The following is a 22207-nucleotide window of genomic DNA, read 5'->3' on the forward strand; positions in this document are numbered from 1 at the left end:
TGTCTATCATATTTAAACAAAACACTAATAACACAAGTTTGCAAGCATAAGGAAGTCTCTTGTTATATGCAATTCTTTATCTTAACCCAAACTAAAATTATGGAATTACATTAATTGATTTATCAAACCTTCTTGAAATTTTTGCTCCTGAATAAGCACATTAATCAAAACTTGGCTTGAATATTAAAGTTAGTGAATTTCTAACTGCATATTCACTGTAGTTTAGATAAATAGGTATTTTACACAGCCATTTTCTGACTTGTGACAATAAGCACCTATCCCTTATCTGAATAGCATGTCCTTTTCTCTTTGCCATTTTCAATGGTTACAAATTAGAAACATATAAACTGATCTAAAAGTAAATATACAATATTGAAAATATTGAAAATCTTTCTCAGTGTAGGAGAATTTGCAGCTGTGTCAAAATGTACTCAAACAAAACTTTAATTTTTTTTTAAAAGAACAAAAAAAACAAACAGTGCAAGTTAATGCAATCATAAAAGATGATTCAATTTTAGTTTTACACATTTATCACACATGATAATACTTGTAGACTGCACTTTATTGGTCAAATTGAGTTTTGTAGATGATAAACATGTAGGCTTTTTTAAGAAACAACATGCAAATGAGATGTTGTTTTGGTCATGTCTTTGTTTATTGTTGAAGTATTTAATATATTCGAATGTTTTCTACACTTGCTCATCAAATATTCCTTTCTCATCATGTTTTATTATGATAGTATAATCTTTGACCTTAATGTACCCTTACGTACATTATAAACCTTTTTAATAATTTCAGTTTTTAATCATATTGTTTGCTGTACCCTGTACTGTAAACTCATTATTCACCAGAATTAATAAAATACATTCATTTTAAGGCGGCTGAAGAAAATTAAAAGTAGCTGACAGAAGTTACACTAAGTCGGAACCATTTGAGAGCAGAAAAAATCGAGCCAAACGGACAGGATCTCGAAAAGGATCCGGAATTTCTATTATCAACAAAGACTTGGATCTTCTCGCGAGATCTTCAGCGTACGAGCTCATCATCTGATAAGCCAAAAATGGATTGTAATAAACCATTGTAAATCGATGCCTTTATGGTATAGTGATTAACAGTAATACACGCCCGTTTTTTGTATTCAGCTTAGTCTGAATTATGTCCGGTTACAACTAAAAGATCAGGAATGTTGGAATATTTGAGGGCGGTCATTCAGTTAGCATGCTAACAAGCTAACCTTTGTAGCAGCATCACTGTCGAGCTAATCGGAAAATGTATCTTCTCTATACAGTTGTTGCCTCTCTAAGTGTATTTTTAGTTTTAAAATGGATGAAAAGGAGGAGATATTTCACGGAGCTGAAAAGACTTGATGGTAAAACTGTTCTCATTACAGGTAAATAAATATTGCTTCTGCTATTCATCTTCATTGTATTTGCAGTAAACTTTGCAATTAAGTCATTCTCACTTTTACCCACTAATTTCTGCTGCTAAATGAATTGTTCTAATAACAGCAGAGTTAATTTTTATTACTAATTTAAAGTTTTTTAAGATGAAACAACGACGGAAACATGTTTTTCTTGGTGTAGGAGGTAACTCTGGTACTGGCAAGGAGACAGCCGTTGCCCTGGCAACGAGAGGCGCCCGTGTCATCGTTGCTTGCAGAGACCCTGAAAAGGCTGAGGAGGCCGTGAGAGAGATCAAACTTCAGAGTCGATCTTTTAACGTCTTCCACATGGAGCTGGATCTGGCCAACCTGCACTCTGTTAGGGATTTTTGCAAGAAGTTTCTGCAGAAGGAGAAGAGTCTGCACATCCTGGTAAATAATGCAGGTAAGATCATGCCTCCTGGATATAAAACACATCAGATTAAAACAGGTCAATGTTCTATCATGCCCAGGTCATGTAATGCATTTCCCCACTGGGTCTTCCTCAGGCATGCCCGGCATCCTTGACTGGACAGACGACGGCTTCAGCATGTGCTTTGGAGTCAACCACCTGGGCCACTTCCTCTTAACGAACCTGCTTCTGCCGCGGCTGAAGGAGTGCGCCCCCAGCCGGGTCATAACTCTTACTTGCTCCAGCTACAAATACCAGAAGCTGGACTTCCAGGACCTCAACTACAACCTGCTACCTTTCTTCACCTACTGCCGCAGCAAGCTGGCCAACATCTACTTCAGTCAGGAACTGGGCCGCATCACCGAGGGAAAAGGAGTGACTTCCTATGCCGTGCATCCTGGTAAGAGCTTTTTATTTCTTTTTACTCCAATCTAATATTGGATTATAGGGTTCCCACTAATTATTTAGTTCATTTAGACAAATCTCTTCCAAAAATTTGTTCATTTTAGTTTTCTTTCATCCAACATTGGCATTTATCACATACTAAAAATAAAAAGTAAACTAAGAATTAGGCCAGAATAAAGAACAACCTGTGTATATAAAGTGTCAACTCCAGAAAAACACTGATTAAATGCCCCCAGTATTATTTACGCATTAAAATGTTCTTCCCATACTTAATTAATATTTTTCAGTGTGCATTAGCATTTTTTAACCTCTATTTACTGAATGCAAAATATTAAAACAAACAAAATTGCTTACAAAAATAGATTAGTCAAATAAATTGAGCCTTTAGATTAACTGAAGTCGATAGTTAGTGACAGCACTACTGTCTCCTAGAACTCCAGACTTTTCATTTGATCATTTTTTAGTATCTTAGTAGAAAGAAGAAACATGCTTAGTTCCTCCATTAATTTCTGCAAATTAATATTTGTGTCGATGTTACACCAAAAGTTTGAACTTAGATAAAAGCTGCTGTGTTTTTGCGCATTTTTGGTTGTGATTTCTGTGAAGATTCTTTAATCTTCTGAACAGGATTCGTTTTGTTTGCAGGAAAATTTCTTAAAGATGGTTGTCGAATTGATTATTTGATTATGTTTTTAACTTTCAGACGTTTTCTGATCCATTCTGTTTCCAGGTTTTGTCCAGAGCGGCTGGACGTGCCACTTCTCCTTCCTGTTCCGGATGTTCATGCAGGTGATCATGTGGATGTTTTCTGTGCCGTGTGAGATCGGAGCTCAGACCGTCATCTACTGCGCCGTGTCGGACGAAGCTGCCAAGCACAGCGGGGGTTACTTCGTCGACTGCCAGCCTGCCACTCTGCGTCCGTTTGCAAGAGACGCAGGTGTGGCAAAAAAACTGTGGGAGGCCAGTGAGAGGCTGGTGAAACTGGCATAATGAGAGAGCCACAAGACATTTACACTGAAGTTATTTATTATTATTGTTATGTGTTTATTGTAAACTTTGTGAAAAATGCAAATCATCCTGTTCCGTTGTTTACATTTTCACCAACAATCTGTAACATTATGTTTTTTATGCTTTAACTAAACAATAAAACATTGAATGTAAGATAAATGTTTGGCTGCTTTTAAAACCCTGTTTTATTGGTTGAATTTTCTGTACATGTCAACAAAAGAATGGCTGAAATATCCAACAGTTGTGCTCTCAGCTGCTGTAAAAAGTCAAATATCAGTGATTGAAACAAACCAATTTTGGAAAAAAAACCCTCAAAATATTTGATAAAAAGTTTGAGATGAGGTGTTTTTTCCCCCCAACTGCTCAACAAGACGTTACTACTGGCAGAAAAGACAAAAAAGACGACAGGAAGTTGTAGAAGGCGTGTTTTTTAATGATTTATCACATGAATAAACTTATTCACATGTGATTTTGAAATGCTTTTCTTATATGATGGAAAACCATATCTGCAAATTTGCTTTTTAACATTCTAAAATGAAAGACACCTTTGCAAAGTTTATGATTTGGAACAAAACACAGTTAACTGGATTAATCTTGACTTCAACCACATGACAAGTATTTGGTTCTGTATTGGTGATTCAAACTAAAAATAGATTATTCAGATTTTCAAAATAAAATGGCTGAGAAGTTATTCTTTGCTTCAGATTAAATGCAACATGGCAGACCTTTAACTCCAGGCCTTGAGGGCCGATGTCATGCAACTTTTAGATTTCTCTCTGGTCCAAAACACCTGCATCTGACTGCCTGTACAGAATGCGGTCTAGTTTAACTTATGATGTTTCAGCATTTTACTGACATTTCAATCTGTTCAGTTACTCATATGTTCCTTATAATCTTTCAACCTACTGAGGTAGTAAATGAGAAGATCTGCAATATTATTTTAAATATCCTTTTCGGATTCTCCGGCACAGATTCAAACGAAAGATGTGGAAAAGTATAAAGACTTAAATTTAAAAAAAAAGTAAATATAAGTTTTCAGTTAATTCAAATAGAAAGACATTAGCACCATCTGGTGGCAAGGTTATGTAACAGTTTTCAGTGAACCCGACCCGGAACAGGAAAACAAAACTTAAATATTTGGCGGGACAAGAACACCGCGACAGGAAAGTCTCCCATCTGTAAAGAAGAATTCAGTGAAGGCGGACTGAAACTCAACATACTGACTTCAGCAGAGAAATTTTCTAAAATGGCGGAGAAAATCGCGCTTTTTGAAAGTTACCTGAGCTGCCATGTTTGTTCAGAGACTTTCAGAGATCCTGTGTCTCTGAGCTGCAACCACAGCTTCTGTTCAAGATGCCTGAAGGAATTCTGGGAAAATACTGGAAACAAGAACTGTCCCATCTGTAAACGATCGTCAAAGGAGCATCCGTCCATCAACTTCTCCCTCAAAAAACTCGCTGATTCATTTACTGACAAGCAGAATGCAGCTTCAACTGAGGTGGAAAAAGAGAAAAAGAAGAAGAAAGAGGAGGTGGTGTGTGAGAAACACTCCGAGGTTCCTTATTGGTTCTGTAAAGATGAGCAGAGAGCTGTGTGTCCTGTCTGTGAGTTTTCTCTCCACCAGAGTCACACAGGTTCCTATAGAAGAAGCAGTCAGTGAGCTGAAGGAGCAGCTGAAATCTGACTTAAAGTCTCTGCAGGACAAGAGGAACAAACACAAACAAGTGGAGAAAACATACGATGATGTGATTCAACACTCCAAGGAGCAGGTGTTGTCCACAGAGAGACAGATCAGAGCAGAGTTCAACAAGCTCCACCAGTTCCTGAGAGAGGAAGAGGAGTCCAGACTGGCAGCTCTGAGGGAGGAAGAGGAGCAGAAGAGGAAGACCATCATGAGAGAGATGAAGAGGACTGAGGAGCAGATCTCCTCTCTGTCAGACAGCATCTCTGCTGTTGAAGAAGAGCTGCAGAAAGACAATGTGTCGTTCCTCAGCAGTTATGAAGCCACTCAGAGCAGAGCCAGAGGTCAGAGGTCACTACCAATCCCACAGCTGGTCTCAGGAGCTCTGATAGATGTGGCCAAACACCTGGGCAACCTGTCCTTCAGAGTCTGGGAGAAGATGAAGGACAAGGTCCACTTCAGTCCCATCATTCTGGACCCAAACACTTCAAGTGGACGACTCCATCTGTCTGATGATCTGACCAGTGTGAGACGTGGAGACACATGGCAGCAGCTTCCTGATAATCCAGAGAGAAACACTAAATACTGGAATGTTTTTGGTTCTGAGGGTTTCAGCTCAGGGAAACACAGCTGGAATGTGGAGGTGGGAGATCATCCTGACTGGATAGTGGGTTTGGTTAAAGAGTCTGTTGACAGGAAGGGAGAGACGAATGCTACACCAGAAAATGGAATCTGGTGTTTATGGCATCGTAATGGAAAATACACTAATGGTGATGGAGAGACTCTCCCAGTGAAGAAGAGTCTCCAGAGGATCAGAGTCCAGCTGGACTATGACATAGGGACGGTTTCCTTCTACGACCCTGAAGACATGACTCTCATCTACACTCACAGAGACACTTTCACTGAGAAACTCTTCTTATGTTTCAATATAGGAGCAGCAGGTGATGCCAAAACATCTGAGATCAAAATATGTGAAACTAAGATTCTGATTCAATGAATGTGACTCAAATTATTGATGGACAGTGAAGTTGCAAACTGTGTTTGCTTAAGTAGAGCTTTTTGTTTTACTTCCTTTGATATAAATGTAGCTTTTATTCAAAAGGAAAAGTAAAACTTTGGTTATGAAGAAATTATTTTGGTATTTTGAAATAAATCTTTGTATCTTGTTTTTTCTGAATGGTATGGTGTGCGTATTCTCCTAAATTCACTAACAATCACTTTATCATCTTTATGTCTTAGTTCTGTGTATTTTTGTGTTTTTCAAATGTTATTCATAATGCCACCAATGGAGCTGTTTTTCTTTGTAATGTTTCCCTTTTAACTTTGATTTCATTCACATTAAACTCTTAATTCTTACAGTGTTCCAGCATTGTGTGTCATTTATTTATATTTGCCATTAATTCAGAAATAAAAATGACAACATTTTAAATGTCAATATTTTTCAGATGAACAGATTCAATAAATATAAAATCCTACAACTATTGTATACAATTACATTATATAATGTGTACAATTACATAATGTACATTGTGTAACGTTACTACTTATAAATTACAGGTTAGTCACACATTTGTCATGAAAGTTTTGATCAGATTTAAACAACAAAAAGTATCTTTAAAGGAAGAAAAACAAATTTCCAAGTGAATATTGTCAACTTAAAGACGTGTTTGACTCAGGAAGCAAAACTTAAAATTGTCTTGATTTAGTTACTATTATAAAAATGATTGCATCAGTATTTAATTTAGTATCCAGCTTGTTTTACTTCAGTTTTAATCAAAGATGTTCACAGCCATAAATATAAACTTTTAATTGGACTCAATATGTAATTTAATTTCTTTTCTTTTTTTTCTCTTTTTTTGGTAAACTCTAGGTTGACTCACATTACTTTGTATCTTATCTGTGAATCTTCTGGGATAAAAACAACCTAATTTGGGTTCTTCAGGTAACCCAGCCATGAGTCAATTATGCACTGATCCACCTCTGGCTTGACTCAACAGAACTGGGTTGGGCTCAGAGTTTGACTCAGTATGTTGGGTCTTATGTTAAAGAGTGACCTAAAATAAAACCCATAACCTAGATTGTGGAACAAGTCATATTTAGATTTTAAAGGTTGTTTTTAATCTATTCGCTCAGTTTCTTTATTCTTCTATGGTCATTAGTAAATCACAGTGACTTTGGTAATCCTAACTGATGCTAAAAAGGAAATGTTTAGACTTGTATTAAGGTCGGGTAGAGAGGAAAATAAAACTTGATCTGTTTTTACAGTACATGTACACATCTGATATTCACTGTAATTTCATGGATAGATCAGGAGGCAAAGAAGCAGCAGCTGCCCAGGACATTTTTCCAACTAAAATGCAATTCACTAATAGTTCATCAGGTGTTTAGTTATTTTTAATATATATTTATATATTATTGCCTATTTTATGTATTTTATATACTTTATTTAGACTGTTCAGCATACTGTGTATATGTAGTTTTTTTCCATTATTCAAGTATCATAAATGGTATTCAAAATGTCAAATGTAGTTTTTAGTATTTTTAGTATTTTTCATTTGATATTCTGCATATTTGTATTTGTTTATCATTTTCCCTTTGATATGGTTGCTAAATAAGTACATGCTTAGTTAAATGATTGTAGAGAAAGTTTTAATAAACATTTGTTACATTTGTTTCAAGGTGTTCATGTAAACTAAATCCATGTGATTTTTTAATTATTATTCTGCAAGTAGTAAGCATCAACTGCAGTTTGTTGGTTCTACAAACCCACAAAGACACTAAGGCGACTATATAAATTCAATTTATTGATAACACTTTTTCTTGAATTTAGAGAAACACAAAGCGTAAAAAACAAAGCAATAATCTGAAGAATCAGAAATAGAGGATTAATATTATACAGAAAAAAGTTAAATACTCAGAAAAACTTCTACCAACCATAAATTGTGCTTTTGATATTTTGTATATCCAAGTAATAATGTCTCTTTTATTGTTTAAATAGGAATCGACACAGTACAGCACAAACAGAACTTTTTCTAATCTTTTATTATCTAGAATCCTAGCCAAGGAAAACTAAGATGTCATTATTGTTTGTGAAAGTAAAAATTAAAACTTATCACCAAACTCAGAAGGAACTAGCACCATCTAGCGGCAAAGTTGTGTAACATCAGTTTCATTTCAATGAGCTCCACCCAGAACAGATAAATGAAACTGAAAGGGAATTTATTTACGGAAGACGACACAACAGAAAAGCCTCTCATCTGTATTGAAGACCAAAGAGGAGGACTGTCTCTTCAGCGAAGAAATTAACTAAAATGGCAGAGAAAATCGCTCTTGTTGAAAGTTTCCTGAGCTGCCATGTTTGTTCAGAGACTTTCAGAGATCCTGTGTCTCTGAGCTGCAACCACAGCTTCTGTTCAAGCTGCCTGGAGGAATTCTGGGAACAAACTGGAAACAAGAACTGTCCCATCTGTAAAAGATGGTCAAAGGAGTATCCGTCCATCAACTTCTCCCTCAAAGAACTCGCTGATTCGTTTGGGGAGAAACAGAATGGCGCTTCAACTGAGATGGAAAAAGAGAAGAAGAAAGAGGAGGTGGTGTGTGAGAAACACTTCGAGGTTCCTTATTGGTTCTGTAAAGACGAGCAGAGAGCTGTGTGTCCTGTCTGTGAGTTTTCTCTCCACCAGAGTCACAAAGTGGTTCCTATAGAAGAAGCAGTCAGTGAGCTGAAGGAGCAGCTGAAATCTGACTTAAAGTCTCTGCAGGACAAGAGGGACAAACACAAACAAGTGGAGAAAACATACGATGATGTGATTCAACACTCCAAGGAGCAGGTGTTGTCCACAGAGAGACAGATCAGAGCAGAGTTCAACAAGCTCCACCAGTTCCTGAGAGAGGAAGAGGAGTCCAGACTGGCAGCTCTGAGGGAGGAAGAGGAGCAGAAGAGGAAGACTATCATGAGAGAGATGAAGAGGATTGAGGAGCAGATCTCCTCTCTGTCAGACAGCATCTCTGCTGTTGAAGAAGAGCTGCAGAAAGACAACGTGTCGTTCCTCAGCAGTTATGAAGCCACTCAGAGCAGAGCCAGAGGTCAGAGGTCACTGCCAGATCCACAGCTGGTCTCAGGAGCTCTGATAGATGTGGCCAAACACCTGGGCAACCTGTCCTTCAGAGTCTGGGAGAAGATGAAGGACAAGGTGAAGTTCAGTCCCGTCATTCTGGACCCAAATACGGCACATCCTGAACTCTATCTGTCTGATGATCTGACCAGTTTGAGATGTGGAAACACAGAGCAGCAGCTTCCTAATAATCCAGAGAGAAACACTAAATATCATGATATTTTTGGTTCCAATGGTTTCAGCTCAGGGAAACACAGCTGGGATGTGGAGGTGGGAGATCATCCCGACTGGATTGTGGGTGTAGTTAAAGAGTCTGTTGACAAGGAGGGAGAAGCAAATGCTTCACCAGAAAATGGAATCTGGTGTTTATGGCATCATGATAGAGAATACAATGACGTTGATGGTAAAACTCTCACACTGAAGAAGAGTCTCCAGAGGATCAGAATCCAGCTGGACTATGACATGGGGGACGTTTCCTTCTACGACCCTGAAGACATGACTCTCATCTGCACTCACAGAGACACTTTCACTGAGAAACTTTTCCCTTATTTTAATATAGGACCAGCAGGTGATGCCGAAACATCTGAGATCAAAATATGTGAAGCTAAGATGTTGATTGGATCAATGTGACTGAAATTATTAAAGGACAGTGAAGTCATGAACTGATTTTGCTCCAGTAGAATATTTTTGTTTTGTCTGATTTGAAATACATTCAGTTTTCATTCTAAACAAAAAGATACAATCCTGGTTAAGAAAAATGGACTTTGGTACATTGAATTAAACTTTTGTATGAATATCAGAAACAAAGTCAAGAAATAATATACGGACAGATCATAGAACCTTTGAAATGATCAAACATGAGATTTGTATGAGAATCGTAATTAATTAGAAAAAACACAACATGTATTTTTTTTTCCAATTTAATTTGATATCAATTTAGTTTTAATCAAAATCTAAATTCCTGGTTAAAAAGAATTATTTTGGTACATTCAATTAAACCATGTTATGAATACTTGAAACTAAATCCAGACATAAGATATGTACAGATCATAAAACCTTTGAAGTGATCAAACATGAGTTTTTCTGGAATCTGTAATGCATTAGAAAACAAAAACAACATGTAATACTTTTGTGGGTTTTAAGAAGTTTTATTGTCCTAAACTTCCTACTGGACACTTTATCTTTGTTACGTCATGTCAAACAATAATTTTTAATATTTTCGTGTTTGTGAATTTTATAATGTCGCCATCAGTTTTTTAATTATTCTTTGCAAAGTTTCTCTTTTAAAGTTGATTTTATTTATAATAAATCCTTAATTCTTACAATGTTATATTCAGTGTATCATGTACTTCTGTCTGTTACGACTTCAGAAATAAAAATACTGAGACAGAAATCAGCTGTTTGTTTCAAATGTAATAATTTTTCAACTACCGTAAGCAGATCAAATAAATATGAAATCTACACCAAATATTGTTTAATTACATCACACAACATTACTTCTTATATACTGTAGTTTAATCGCACAATTGTTACGAAGCAAATTTGATCATTATTTTTATATGTTGTTTAAAACAGAAATCAGGTCGATAGACTAAAAGTCATGTCTGCTGTAGATCCTCATGTTGATTTATTTACAATAAAAACTAAATTATAAATCTCCTTCAAAGCTACACAACTTCTCTTTATTAATTTAAGCAGTACTTCAATATAGTCTTTCATTTTTTTTTCCTTCCATGGCATATATGGGTTTAGTACCATCATATTATCACTGAATGCTGTTTATGTACAAAAGTAAAGTAGCCAAGTTCCTTAAAACTGCAATTTTTAGATTTTATTTCCTGCATCTTTTCACAAAGGTTCAGTTAGACGAGAAAAGCCAAAACCTAAAAACCTCATTCATGTTTGCCCAAGCAAAAATTTACCAAGGAGCAAAAAAGAAAAAAAAGAAACCAAAAAGGATGAAACATCACCATCTAGAGGCAACTTGGCAAAATGTCAGTTTAATTTCAATCAGCTCCAGCCAAAACGGGGAAAAGGAAACTGAAAGGCTTGGTTTGCTGACAAACGACACAACGTTTACAGACAGTCTCACATGACCACAGACGAACACACTAAAGGAGAACTGTAAGTAAACATTTTGTCTCGATTGATACAAAATAGAGTAATGGCAGAGAGAGTTCTTCTGGAAAGTTTCCTGAGCTGCCATGTTTGTTCAGAGACTTTCAGAGATCCTGTGTCTCTGAGCTGCAACCACAGCTTCTGTTCAAACTGCCTGGAGGAATTCTGGGAACAAACTGGAAACAAGAACTGTCCCATCTGTAAACGATTGTCAAAGGAAGAGCCGTCACTCAATTTCTCCCTCAAAGAACTCGCTGATTCATTTGCTTGGAAGCAGAATGGAGCTTCAACTAAGATGGAAAAAGAGAAGACGAAAGAAAAGGAGGTGGTGTGTGAGAAACACTGCGAGGTTCCTTATTGGTTCTGTAAAGACGAGCAGAGAGCTGTGTGTCCTGTCTGTGAGTTTTCTCTCCACCAGAGTCACAAAGTGGTTCCTATAGAAGAAGCAGTCAGTGAGCTGAAGGAGCAGCTGAAATCTGACTTAAAGTCTCTGCAGGACAAGAGGAACACAAACAAACAAGTGGAGAAAACATACGATGATGTGATTCAACACTCCAAGGAGCAGGTGTTGTCCACAGAGAGACAGATCAGAGCAGAGTTCAACAAGCTCCACCAGTTCCTGAGAGAGGAAGAGGAGTCCAGACTGGCAGCTCTGAGGGAGGAAGAGGAGCAGAAGAGGAAGACTATCATGAAAGAGATGAAGAGGATTGAGGAGCAGATCTCCTCTCTGTCAGACAGCATCTCTGCTGTTGAAGAAGAGCTGCAGAAAGACAACGTGTCGTTCCTCAGCAGCTATGAAGCCACTCAGAGCAGAGCCAGAGGTCAGAGGTCACTGCCAGACCCACAGCTGGTCTCAGGAGCTCTGATAGATGTAGCCAAACACCTGGGCAACCTGTCCTTCAGAGTCTGGGAGAAGATGAAGGACAAGGTGAAATTCAGTCCCGTCATTCTGGACCCAAACACTGCTAATGGATGGCTCTATCTGTCTGATGATCTGACCTGTTTGAAACATGGAGACACAGAGCAGCAGCTCCCTGATAATCCAGAGAGAAACATTTATATTGAAGTGTTTGGTTCTGAAGGCTTCAGCTCAGGAAAACACAGCTGGGATGTGGAGGTGGGAGATCATCCAGACTGGTATGTGGGTTTGGTCAAAGAGTCTGTTGACATTAAGGGAAAGAGAGATGTTACACCACAGTTTGGAATCTGGTGTTTATGTTTTGAAAATGGAAAATACACCGATGGTGATAGTAAGTCCATATCCGTGAAGAAGAATCTCCAGAAGTTCCGAGTCCAGCTGGACTGCGATAGCGGCTTTGTGTCCTTCTACGACTCTAAAGATAAGACCCACATCTACACTTACAGAGACTCTTTCACTGAGAAACTCTTCCCTTATTTCAGTGTTGGAGAAGCTGCTGGCGCAAAAACGACAAAGATCAAAATTATGTGAAACTGAAAAGTTGGTGTAATTTTACTGATTTTTACCTTTTTTTTTTTTTTTACAATTGGTTGATTTTGAAATTTCAAAATAATATTTAGTCAATTCCTTAAATAAGTAAAGCTGAAGTCTGTAATTTTATTGATTTAAAATTTTTTCGATATATGATCAAGAAAAATCACTTTGTATTAATCCTAAAAAGTGGATTTATTGTTATTAACAAATAATAAATCTAGACTTTCTCTACAATAAGCAGTTAAGTTTTCTTTACGGGGTTCATTTTACTTCTAGGGCTTTGGAATATTTTAATATTGTATAACCTCAACAAGACTCTGAGGTCATGTGACCAAGACAAGCTGTTTATGGATTTAAAGGGATATTTTCCTTCCCTTTAATTTGACATTGGAGAACTCTATTGATCTTCTTAAAATCATCTTTTTATAATTGCTTTTGATAAAGTATGTGGATATACTGGTATTCAACATGTTTTACTTTAAATTTTTTAATTTATTTTTAATTGTATTCCTTTTACTCCAGAAAGAAAACATGGAGATCATAATCTTTTTCAAAATGTTAGATTCAGTTGTTGTTCCTTACTTTATTTCACTTAAATGTTAAAGATCATAAAAAACTTTTAGTAAGGGGATCATAGTAAACATAAAAAGCAGTTTTCAAATGATGATTTCCTTTATTGAGGAAAAAAGATAACCAAACTACTGGCTTTATGGCAGTTGTTGCAAAAGGTGACAAAACCAAAACTATCTTTATTCTTTAACAAATTAAATCCTTATTCTAACTCAAGAGTCTAATTTTTTGTTTTCACATTTGTTTAACAAGCTAAAAATATTAATATAAAAGCAAAAATATTAAAAACCTCTAAGACTAATACTTTATCTCTGCATTATACCAGTCTAATGTATTGTTTATTAAACTTAAGTGCACCAGTTGTGTTCAGTTGTGTGATGGGAAACAGATTTAACCTGCCGATCAAAGTCAAACAGATAAAAAAATAAAATAAAAATCAGCCAATTCCAATCATTGGCAAGCCGATCAGTGCAACACTGTGATTGATAACGAATGGTTGAGAATATTGAACTAAAAGTTCAAATCGTGTTTGATTACTTTGTTACACTGTCTGTTTAATATACTGTGTACATTTAGTTTTCTTCATGAAATGCTTTAAAAAGTTTATATCTTTACATACGTTCATCTTTTCTTACCATATAAAACAGAATGTTAAATCTAATATTTAGCATTTGGAAATTATTTTCCTTTGTTACATTTTATGCATTTTTTGCTGTGTTTTTCCTTGTGCGGATATTAAAAGTCTACATGATTATTTGATCATTTGGAAAGATTTAATAAGCGTTTATGACATTTGGAGTGATGTATGTTCATGTAAACTAAAAACCATCTACACAGAAAGACACTGAAGTTTCTATTTAAACTGATTTTATTGATAACACCTTAACACATTTCTTGAAGTTAGAGAAACACGTGTAGCACGTAAGAGAACAGAGCAATAATCTGAAGAAGTGGAGAACTAGAGGGTTAATATTATACAGAAGAAAGCCAAACTGACAAAAAGAGACGAAGGGAAACCAGAAAGAGCCGACTGCAGAGAAATGATTGAAGAAGGTTGGAAACAGAGGGAGCAGGAAAAAGAGAGACTCCCACGGAAGAGAAACCACCTCAGTGTTGTCAGAGCAACTTAGTTTCTGCTGCAGGAAATAAAAAAGAATGCAAAACTTCAGAGTGAAAACAGCAGCTTCAGAGCTCAGACTGATAACGAACCGGTTCGTCTCTCTGATCCAAATTCAGGACAAAAAGCAAAAAATCTGTCTGCGCTTCATGTGGTGCGACTGCGCCTCCTGCTGGCTGCACTGACAACACTGAGAACCCATAGAAAAGCATGCAAAAGTATCAACACATCATCATCAATGTCCACTTTATCATAGTCATCCTTAGTGCCACAGTCATGATTATAATAATCCTTACCATATTAATCATCTTCATTATATCATCTGGAGACAAAAATAGTTATATGCACTTAAAAAGCTGAGAAAATAGAGAAAGGTCGAGTTTACCAGCATTCAGTAGAAAATGAGAACCCAAATAAAAACACCAAAAACTAAAAGTGTCCTTTTGACTGTCATGCAAAGAAGATGAGAGCTACGCTGCTAGCAGCAGTGCTATAATACTGCAAACTCCCTCGTTTTAAATATGTGAGTCTAATTATGTTGATTTTCAAGGCTAGAAACACACTAAGAAGAACAGAAGAACATCACTTTTGTACTGTACATGCTGCTATTTCTTCTTTTTTTCTGGAGAAGGGTTGACCTCTTAGTATTAAAACATGTTGAAGTAGACAACAGCGTCCTTACTGGATGAGACGTCAGTACGATACAAACTCTCAGTGGTGAGGAAAAAGGCTTCATCTGACAAAATCCAACATCTTCTAAAGAAAGTGTTGAAACATCCGAGGGACGGCTGACGCAAAGTACAATCCTGTAAAATAACATAAGTCATAAAGTGTCCCACTTAAAACAGTAGCTTAGAATAACTACAGAAGTCCAAATGTGCCGCAATTCAGTAAGGAAAATAAATTACTTTAATGTTTTTTAATTATTATAATTCGCAAAAAAAATACTTAGATAATTAATGGATTTATTATTCATTTATAATGCGTTATAATAAATCAAATATGTTGGTGGTAATAAAAATATTTACAAAAATACAATAATTATCTCTTAGTATAATTTATAAGTTTGACTGTGTGTTCAAATGCATGAGTAAATGAAATAAGTTAATATTTTACTTTAAATTTTTAATTAATGGATTTCACATTTAAATAATAATGTGGTTAATAGGGTTTAAATTAATTATTACACAGCCAATTTTCTGGATTCTATTATAATATTTTGAAAAATATTTGAACTTTTGACACTCCATAGACCTAACTTATCATATGTTGGCCAAATTAGGTGTGCTATCCCTTTAAAAACAGGTTTTACAGACAGTACTTGCACAATTGAAAAACAACTTTAGAAAAAAAAAAAGCACAGTAAAAACATCCACTAAAATAAATAAATAAATACTCAAAATAAATAAAAACCTGAGGACTGTTCACCAAACCGACAGCTGGGTCTCTCTGAATCTCTTGTTCGGACCGAGCGGTGATGCAAAACGCGAAGGCAGCCAGTGGTGGACGAAGAACAGCGGAGCTGATCGCGAGTCGAACTTCTTCTAAAACAATTAACCAGTTTTCACTGCTGCAAAGTCCATCTGCTCTACCCTGCTGCCTCTGGCACAAGCACTTTATGTTATGAAAGGCTAATAACACTGTACACAAACCGAACATAATGAAGTAAAAGCACAGAAAAATAAAAAACAAAGCATGAAAAATAAACCATCCTGGGGTTTAAGGCCCGTTCCTGTCTCTCATAAACGCCTCCTAAACCTCCCCCAGGGTTTCAAAGAGCACACACTGAAGGCTTTAAATCTACATGCACATACAAATATATTGCACACTGTATTAAAAGACTGACATGATTGAAGCACCGAGCAAACACAACCTTCATGATTCCCCACTGCTGCAGGTTGGAGGCTTAGTTTTTGAATGTGCTTCATTTGGAAAAACAGCAGCAGTAGCACCAGCTTTCTGCTCTATGGCTTCAGAAACGAGAAAGGTCACACAAGTCCAAAAGGATCTGTCATTCAGAGCGCCGACTTCTTTTGTCCCTTTCAATAATAAAAAAAAAAAGAACCTGTTGTTGTGTTTCAGCCAGCAGTGCAGGTTCAAAATAACTCAGCCTTTTTAAGAAGGAGTGCTGAGCTTCAAGCGGGTGTTCATCCGTCTCCAAGCAACAGCAGGAGACACCGGCTGAGCATCCCCGTCTACTCCGAAAATAAAAAGAGCCCCAAGCAGGTTCAGGATGAGTCACTGAGCTTCAGGTCTGACTGAAAACAGAGGGAGGTTTCAGCAGAGCTTCCTCCTCATCTGACACTTCATGTTTGATGCTTGTAGAAAACAACTACAGACAACATGCTCTTCTTGTGCATTTTGTAGGTTTTGCAGCTGTAAGCTGTTGTAAGACATGAATCAGAGCTCCTGAGTGCAGGTAAGATAAAGGTGGAGAAGAAAGTTTTCTTCTTGATTTGCTGAGGTGCTTCAGACTTCAGCCTCTTCTGCCACAAATACTACAAACATCAAGTGTTTTTGTAAAGTTTCCATTAAAAATATTAGTACCCTTGAAATAAGTCAAAACTAACTTTTCAGCAAGAGCTTGTTTTAAGTCAATTATGGATGAAAAAGTACTAGAACCAAACATGGAGAAGCAGCATTCAGCTTCTATGCACCACAAATCTATAACAAACTTCCAAAAAACTGAAAAACAGCCAAAACACTGAGTTCATTTAAATCAGCGCTCCATAATAAATGGAACATTGATCAACATATTTGATGTGTGTTGATGATGGCACTTGACAAAATGTCATATTTGTTACTACTTTCTCAATTGGTGACTGAATTAATTTTGTGTTTTATGATGTGAAGCACTTTGACCTGCCTTGTTGATTAAATATGCTACACAAAAAAACGTGATTGATAAGTTCACTTATTGCATGAGAAAAATGTCTTGTTATAAGTGAAAAAATCTGCAAGTATTCATTTTTATCAATATGCAAAAATAATTGACTTAAAACAAGCTGCTATATCTTGCTGATAAGTTACTTAAAAGTTAGTTTTGCCTTATTTTTAAGTGGTTTAAGGTATTTGCGTTGGAAATTAGACAACTTGATCAGATTTTGTGTTTTTGCAGTGCAGCTAAGAAACAACAGCAGGTTCCTCTGATTGTGCTCAGTTACCTGGACTGTGAATGCTACGTCGCTACCTAGCATGACCGCGCTCACCAACACACCCTGCACACATCTGGTCATAAGTTTACCTACCTCCATCAGTTATTGGTTTATTTACGCTGTTTTTCTCCCCCAGCCGCCTCACTTTTAACAAACAACCAGATGGACTTTTGAGAAGAAGTTTGAATTAATTGCGGATTTTCTCTTATACGTAGAGGGCAAAACTATAATATAATATAGCCACTTAAACTCTCTTATTATTTCAAACCAAAGAACACGGGACCATCTGGCATGCATGTTGGTGGCAGTTTTGCTGCCAGTCATGCTGGTGCATTGCACAAAGTTTAGGTAATTATGAAAAAAGAAGACTTAAATACACAACAAAAAAATATGTTTTTGAATAGACAAACCAAGCAAATCAATTTAAATAAACTGGTAAGAAGATTGGTCAAATATGGAGCCAGACACAACTTGCTTTACCAAATATTAGTGGAGTTAGTATGCATAAATTTGAATTTGTTGAGTTATAAGAGAACATCCACAGTAAAATCAAACTCGTGTGCCCAGTTCTTGCTTTTAAAAATAATAAAAGTGATGTGTTTTTTTTTACCCATTCCGCACAGAAAAAAGTAAATGAATCCCTTGCAGCCTAAACTTGATCACATCCTTGACTGTATGTAAACTTCTGACCCCTGCTGTATAATCACACTCTCCATTCAGAAACGTTCCATCCAAAAAAGCAACAAAAAAGGACCGAAAGATAAAAGTAAAAATACTAAAACCGACGTTTCAGCCATGACTTCAAGTGCAGTATTATAGCTAATGTAGAAGAAGCAAATTATAAAAACGGCCAATAAACCTTTTCCACTTAACAGCCACATTAATAATAATTCTAATAATAAAAAAAAACAAGAAAACAGCCACGGTTACTATGGGGAATAAAACATGCTTCCTTAAAAAGATAAAACAAAAAAGTTCCTTCAACTCTAAAAACCACTGGCATCAAGAAATCTGAATTATACAAATTACATATACAATTGCAAATGTGTAACAATAATAATCATAATATAGTAATGATAATTATAGATTTTACTTAAAACTTTACATACTGTATTTCCAGTGCAGTGTTTATGTCACACATGTGTGGATTCACAGGAGGACAAGAAAGGGTCACAAAAATATTGTGGGGGTGGGAGAGAGACCGCAGGTAGGGGGCGCCACACCCCGAATCAAACACCCAGTGAGCTGGAGAGAAGAAGAAGAGTAAGGAACAGGAAAAAGAAGAAGATGTGGAGTGATGGTCGTCAGGAGCTTATTTTGTTGATGCAGACGGAGGCGGGGTCACGGTTGTAGAAGCAGAGGTGCATGCTGGGGGATGGAGTCCAGTGAGAGAGGGATTTGATTGTTGAGGCGAGACGAGCCATGTCCTCCAAGTCAACACTGGATGTGTTCATTCATCCCTTCCTCTTCCTCTTTTCTCTCCAGCAGATCATTCCTGACAGACACAACTACAGCATTCAACCCTGAAAAGGAGAACAGACGACTAATACAGTCACAGGTTTTACACTTTAAGATTTGTCCAAGTTAAAAACACAGACAGAACTTGCTAATAAGTGAATTGGATAAGCAAAATTAAGTCTTTATATTTTTGAGAATTTTGTTTACAGAGACTTCATAATTCATTTTATTTGTCGTTTCTGTTGTTTTGTTTATTTATTTTGGATAGTTAAAATGTCTTCCAGTTCCACTGCTAAATGAACTTAGAATCGAAACTTTATTGATCTTTGAGAATGTGTTCAGGCATTATTATGCCATTACCATTGTATTACTTGAAAACGGTCTCAAAACAACAATATTATCATTTATCACAATAACTTCTGGGGCAATTTATCGTCCAATATCAAATTATTTATTTTAAATCCATATTGTCCACTATTATTTTCATTCATATTAAAATTATTCTAAGCAGTTCAGTCACATTTTATAATGGAGAAATAGGTGTAGAAAACATTCTACCTAACAAAAAAATACGCAGGCATGGCCTTCTGCAGATGTACCGTATTTTTCGCACTATAAGGCGCACCTTCAATGAATGGCCTATTTTAAAACTTTTTTCATATACAAGGCGCACCGCGTTATAAGGTGCATAGAATAGACGCTTCAGTTTGGGTTGCCAATTTGTTCCGTACTCTATTATTACACATCTATATTTATAAAGAAGTGGTCTTAGTACTTCATATAGTAGTCTGCCCCAGTTGTTGTTTCACTCACGGTGTTGGTGTTGCGATATTGTGCCCAACTGCTTTCTGGGTAACACAGACCAACCGACACGCTGCCGCCGCAGACTCTGTCTCTCTACCCCCGCCCCTCCGCCCCCCCTGGCTTTAAATGTATTATCAAACTTTATTAAACCAGCGTTCTGACAACTATCCCAGCATGCACTGCGCACTTCTTCTTCTACGGGCAAAAATGAAGTCAGTGGCTGCTTAGCGTAGTTGCTAGACCTGTTGTGGCTCAATATTGGTCCATATATATACTGCTCAAAAAAATAAAGGGAACACTTAAGTGTCCACTTAAGTGTTTAAGTGTTCCCTTTATTTTTTTGAGCAGTGTATAAGGCGCACCGGATTATAAGGTGCACTGTCGGCTGTTGAGGAAATTTAAGGTTTTTAGGTGCGCCTTATAGTGCGGAAAATACGGTAATCTCCGTTTCATTTTCTTGCTTTTATGAGATTTAAAAAAAGTGCCATGCAAACACTTTTTAAAGATACAGAAGGACATTACTGCAGACCTGTCCTGGCGTTTTTGTGTCCTCCTCTCTCTTCCAGCCAGTGGAGACAAACAGCTGTCCTTCCAAAGTCTGAACACAGACTCCTCTAATGAAGGATGTTTCAACGGTATCAAACTTTTAACACAGACAGACCAGCACCCAGTGCAGCAGCCACATTTACTGGCCTTTCTGGTGAAATTGTTCAAAAAGCCTTGAAAGAAACTCATTTTTTACTGCAGTGGGATAACGTCAAATGTTAAACTGACTTGTTTTTATTAGAAAATGACACAAGGGATTACAGCTGAAATCCCAAATGATCTTATTAAAATAAAAGTAGCTGAAGCATTTTGTTCCATTTATGCTGTGCTTTTTAAAGTTAATCGGAGTTTTTAACAACTTCTAATTTATGAATTTCTGCTTCCCTGGGTTTTAAGTATTATGGCAGTAACTTTTTCAATAAATTATATTGGTGATTAAGGATTTAATCACATTTTTAAAAATGACCATTTTAAGTATTTTTTATACAAAATTAGAAATATGTAACATTGTAAATAAATAGATTACTTTCTAAAATAATAAAATAAACATTTTATTGCCTAAAATACAGTTGATAATTATTTCAATAATTCATTCATCATGATTAGTTCGATGTGTTATGATCAAACAATTGGAGGATTTAAATGGATTTGCAGCTAAATTTGGCTCATAAAGTGAAAAAAAAATTAATCTGAGAAAAAATATTGGAACTGAAAAGATTTGAAACTGAAAAAGTTAAAAACTACGTTTCAGATTTGAGTTGGTTTCCCCCCCCTCAAACATTTTCAGTGTAAGATTAAGCTACTGAATTAAAAAAATATATTTATTTGAAGGCTTTTCTACAAATCTTTATAAAAGTTGGCGATACGTTTTAATAATTCTCTTCCTGTGAGACTCTTTAAACATGCTGTGAGCGAGGCGGCCATCTGCTGCCGTGCTGCCCCGTCGGCTGGCTCGTACCTCACTGGAGAGGCGCAGCTGGCGCGCCTGAGCAGTGGAAGTGGATGTTCTGCCACTTGCTGTCTCTGCGATGCCAGACGCGTGTTTCCTCCGACTGGCTGGAGCGCGGCCGGCCCTGGTTGTCCACAAACTGAGTGAGCCGGATGTACGCGATGCAGGCGGCGTCCTCGCCGATCAGGTGGACGTGGGGGTTCAGGATGGTGGTGTGGATGGGCTTGTTGTTCTTAGCCAAAACTGACAAAAAAAAAAGACATTACTTATTTTAGATTACTCAACAGAAGATGAGAAAGGAGATAAAAACAGATCTATAGTGTCTTGGAAAAGATTCTGTTTGTAAATCTGTTTTATCCAGAACTTCTCTAGTGGCATTTTTAGCTTCATCTGCTTCCACTGACATGAGAAGGCATTATATATTATTCTAATTACCATAATTCAGATCTGAGAAATGATCTGAGGAAATCTTCGATCTTAAAGAAAACAGACTAAATATAGGAACAGATGAATCTTAGAGGAATCAGAGGGAAACAAATGTTTATATCTTACGGTTCTCAAAGTAGAATCTGTGGAAATCCATTCCCTCTACCAGGTTTCCCAAGGCCTCCGGCTCAAACGAAGTCAACCCGGGATCGCAGATCTTACTGACCACAGAACAGCAGGGCTGGTTTTCAAGACCCCGAATTATGCAAATGACACAAAACATTCAAGAGATCCCAGACTCACGCGTAAGCGTCAAAGTCTCCATTGTTGATGGCCTCGATCAGCTGTTCGGTGATCTTGATGATTTCTTGTTTGCGCGCTGCAGAAGACAGAAGAAAGACGTATAAACAAAGGTAACCAACAACAGGAGCTGGACTGAAGGAGGGAAGTTAGTTTAGTTATTTAAATACAACCAAACAGAGGCTCTGGCAAAGGCAGCCGTGACTCCAACCAAAGCAGTTACTTCATTTTACAGAATTAATGAAAAGACAAACTGGGAATTTAATTATT

The 22207-nt window shown here is 36.8% G+C and overlaps 4 protein-coding genes and 1 pseudogene across 54 annotated transcripts in view; 4 read left to right on the forward strand and 1 right to left on the reverse strand.

Annotated features, from left to right (window-relative positions):
* Positions 1-996: 996 nt before the first annotated feature.
* LOC103469853 (retinol dehydrogenase 14) lies at positions 997-3404 on the forward strand. Its single transcript, XM_008417852.3, has 4 exons — positions 997-1390; positions 1584-1826; positions 1930-2232; positions 2968-3404. Exons 1-4 carry the CDS (start codon positions 1270-1272, stop codon positions 3225-3227), a joined length of 927 nt encoding a protein of 308 aa, XP_008416074.1. The 5' UTR covers positions 997-1269; the 3' UTR covers positions 3228-3404.
* A 993-nt stretch (positions 3405-4397) lies between these two features.
* LOC103470635 (nuclear factor 7, brain-like) lies at positions 4398-6276 on the forward strand (annotated as a pseudogene).
* A 1884-nt stretch (positions 6277-8160) lies between these two features.
* On the forward strand, positions 8161-10324 carry LOC145552853 (nuclear factor 7, brain-like). Its single transcript, XM_081610892.1, has one exon. It carries the CDS (start codon positions 8238-8240, stop codon positions 9669-9671), a length of 1434 nt encoding a protein of 477 aa, XP_081467018.1. The 5' UTR covers positions 8161-8237; the 3' UTR covers positions 9672-10324.
* Positions 10325-11047: 723 nt separating this feature from the next.
* LOC145552854 (zinc-binding protein A33-like) lies at positions 11048-13393 on the forward strand. Of its 2 annotated transcripts, XM_081610894.1 has the most exons (2): positions 11048-11165; positions 11258-13393. In XM_081610894.1, exon 2 carries the CDS (start codon positions 11455-11457, stop codon positions 12607-12609), a length of 1155 nt encoding a protein of 384 aa, XP_081467020.1. In that variant the 5' UTR covers positions 11048-11165; positions 11258-11454; the 3' UTR covers positions 12610-13393. The 2 variants fall into 2 exon arrangements, with proteins under 2 accessions (XP_081467020.1, XP_081467019.1); XM_081610893.1 differs by having other exon boundaries at positions 11053-13393.
* Positions 13394-14032: 639 nt separating this feature from the next.
* The window catches only part of camk2b1 (calcium/calmodulin-dependent protein kinase (CaM kinase) II beta 1), an 86431-nt gene continuing 78256 nt past the window's right edge, over positions 14033-22207 (reverse strand). For all 50 annotated transcript variants that reach the window (XM_017306721.2, XM_081610874.1, XM_081610870.1 and 47 more), the window contains 4 exons: positions 21941-22016; positions 21764-21858; positions 21221-21454; positions 14033-18977 (listed from right to left, as the gene is read on the reverse strand). In XM_017306721.2, the coding sequence (XP_017162210.1) occupies positions 21222-21454; positions 21764-21858; positions 21941-22016 (404 nt within the window). In that variant the 3' untranslated portion in view covers positions 14033-18977; position 21221. The remainder of the gene's footprint in view (positions 18978-21220; positions 21455-21763; positions 21859-21940; positions 22017-22207) is intronic.

The sequence above is a fragment of the Poecilia reticulata genome, chromosome 9 (genome assembly GCF_904066995.2).
Source record: "Poecilia reticulata chromosome 9, P_reticulata-male-v2, whole genome shotgun sequence".
Classification (NCBI taxonomy): domain Eukaryota; kingdom Metazoa; phylum Chordata; class Actinopteri; order Cyprinodontiformes; family Poeciliidae; genus Poecilia; species Poecilia reticulata.

Coding starts and splice junctions, on each gene's coding strand:
- LOC103469853 (XM_008417852.3), top strand. CDS start 1,270: ATGTATCTTCTCTATACAGTTGTTGCCTCTCTAAGTGTATTTTTAGTT. Junction 1,391..1,583: donor TAAAACTGTTCTCATTACAG/GTAAATAAATAT, acceptor TTCTTGGTGTAG/GAGGTAACTCTGGTACTGGC. Junction 2,233..2,967: donor TTCCTATGCCGTGCATCCTG/GTAAGAGCTTTT, acceptor TTCTGTTTCCAG/GTTTTGTCCAGAGCGGCTGG.
- LOC145552853 (XM_081610892.1), top strand. CDS start 8,238: ATGGCAGAGAAAATCGCTCTTGTTGAAAGTTTCCTGAGCTGCCATGTT.
- LOC145552854 (XM_081610893.1), top strand. CDS start 11,206: ATGGCAGAGAGAGTTCTTCTGGAAAGTTTCCTGAGCTGCCATGTTTGT.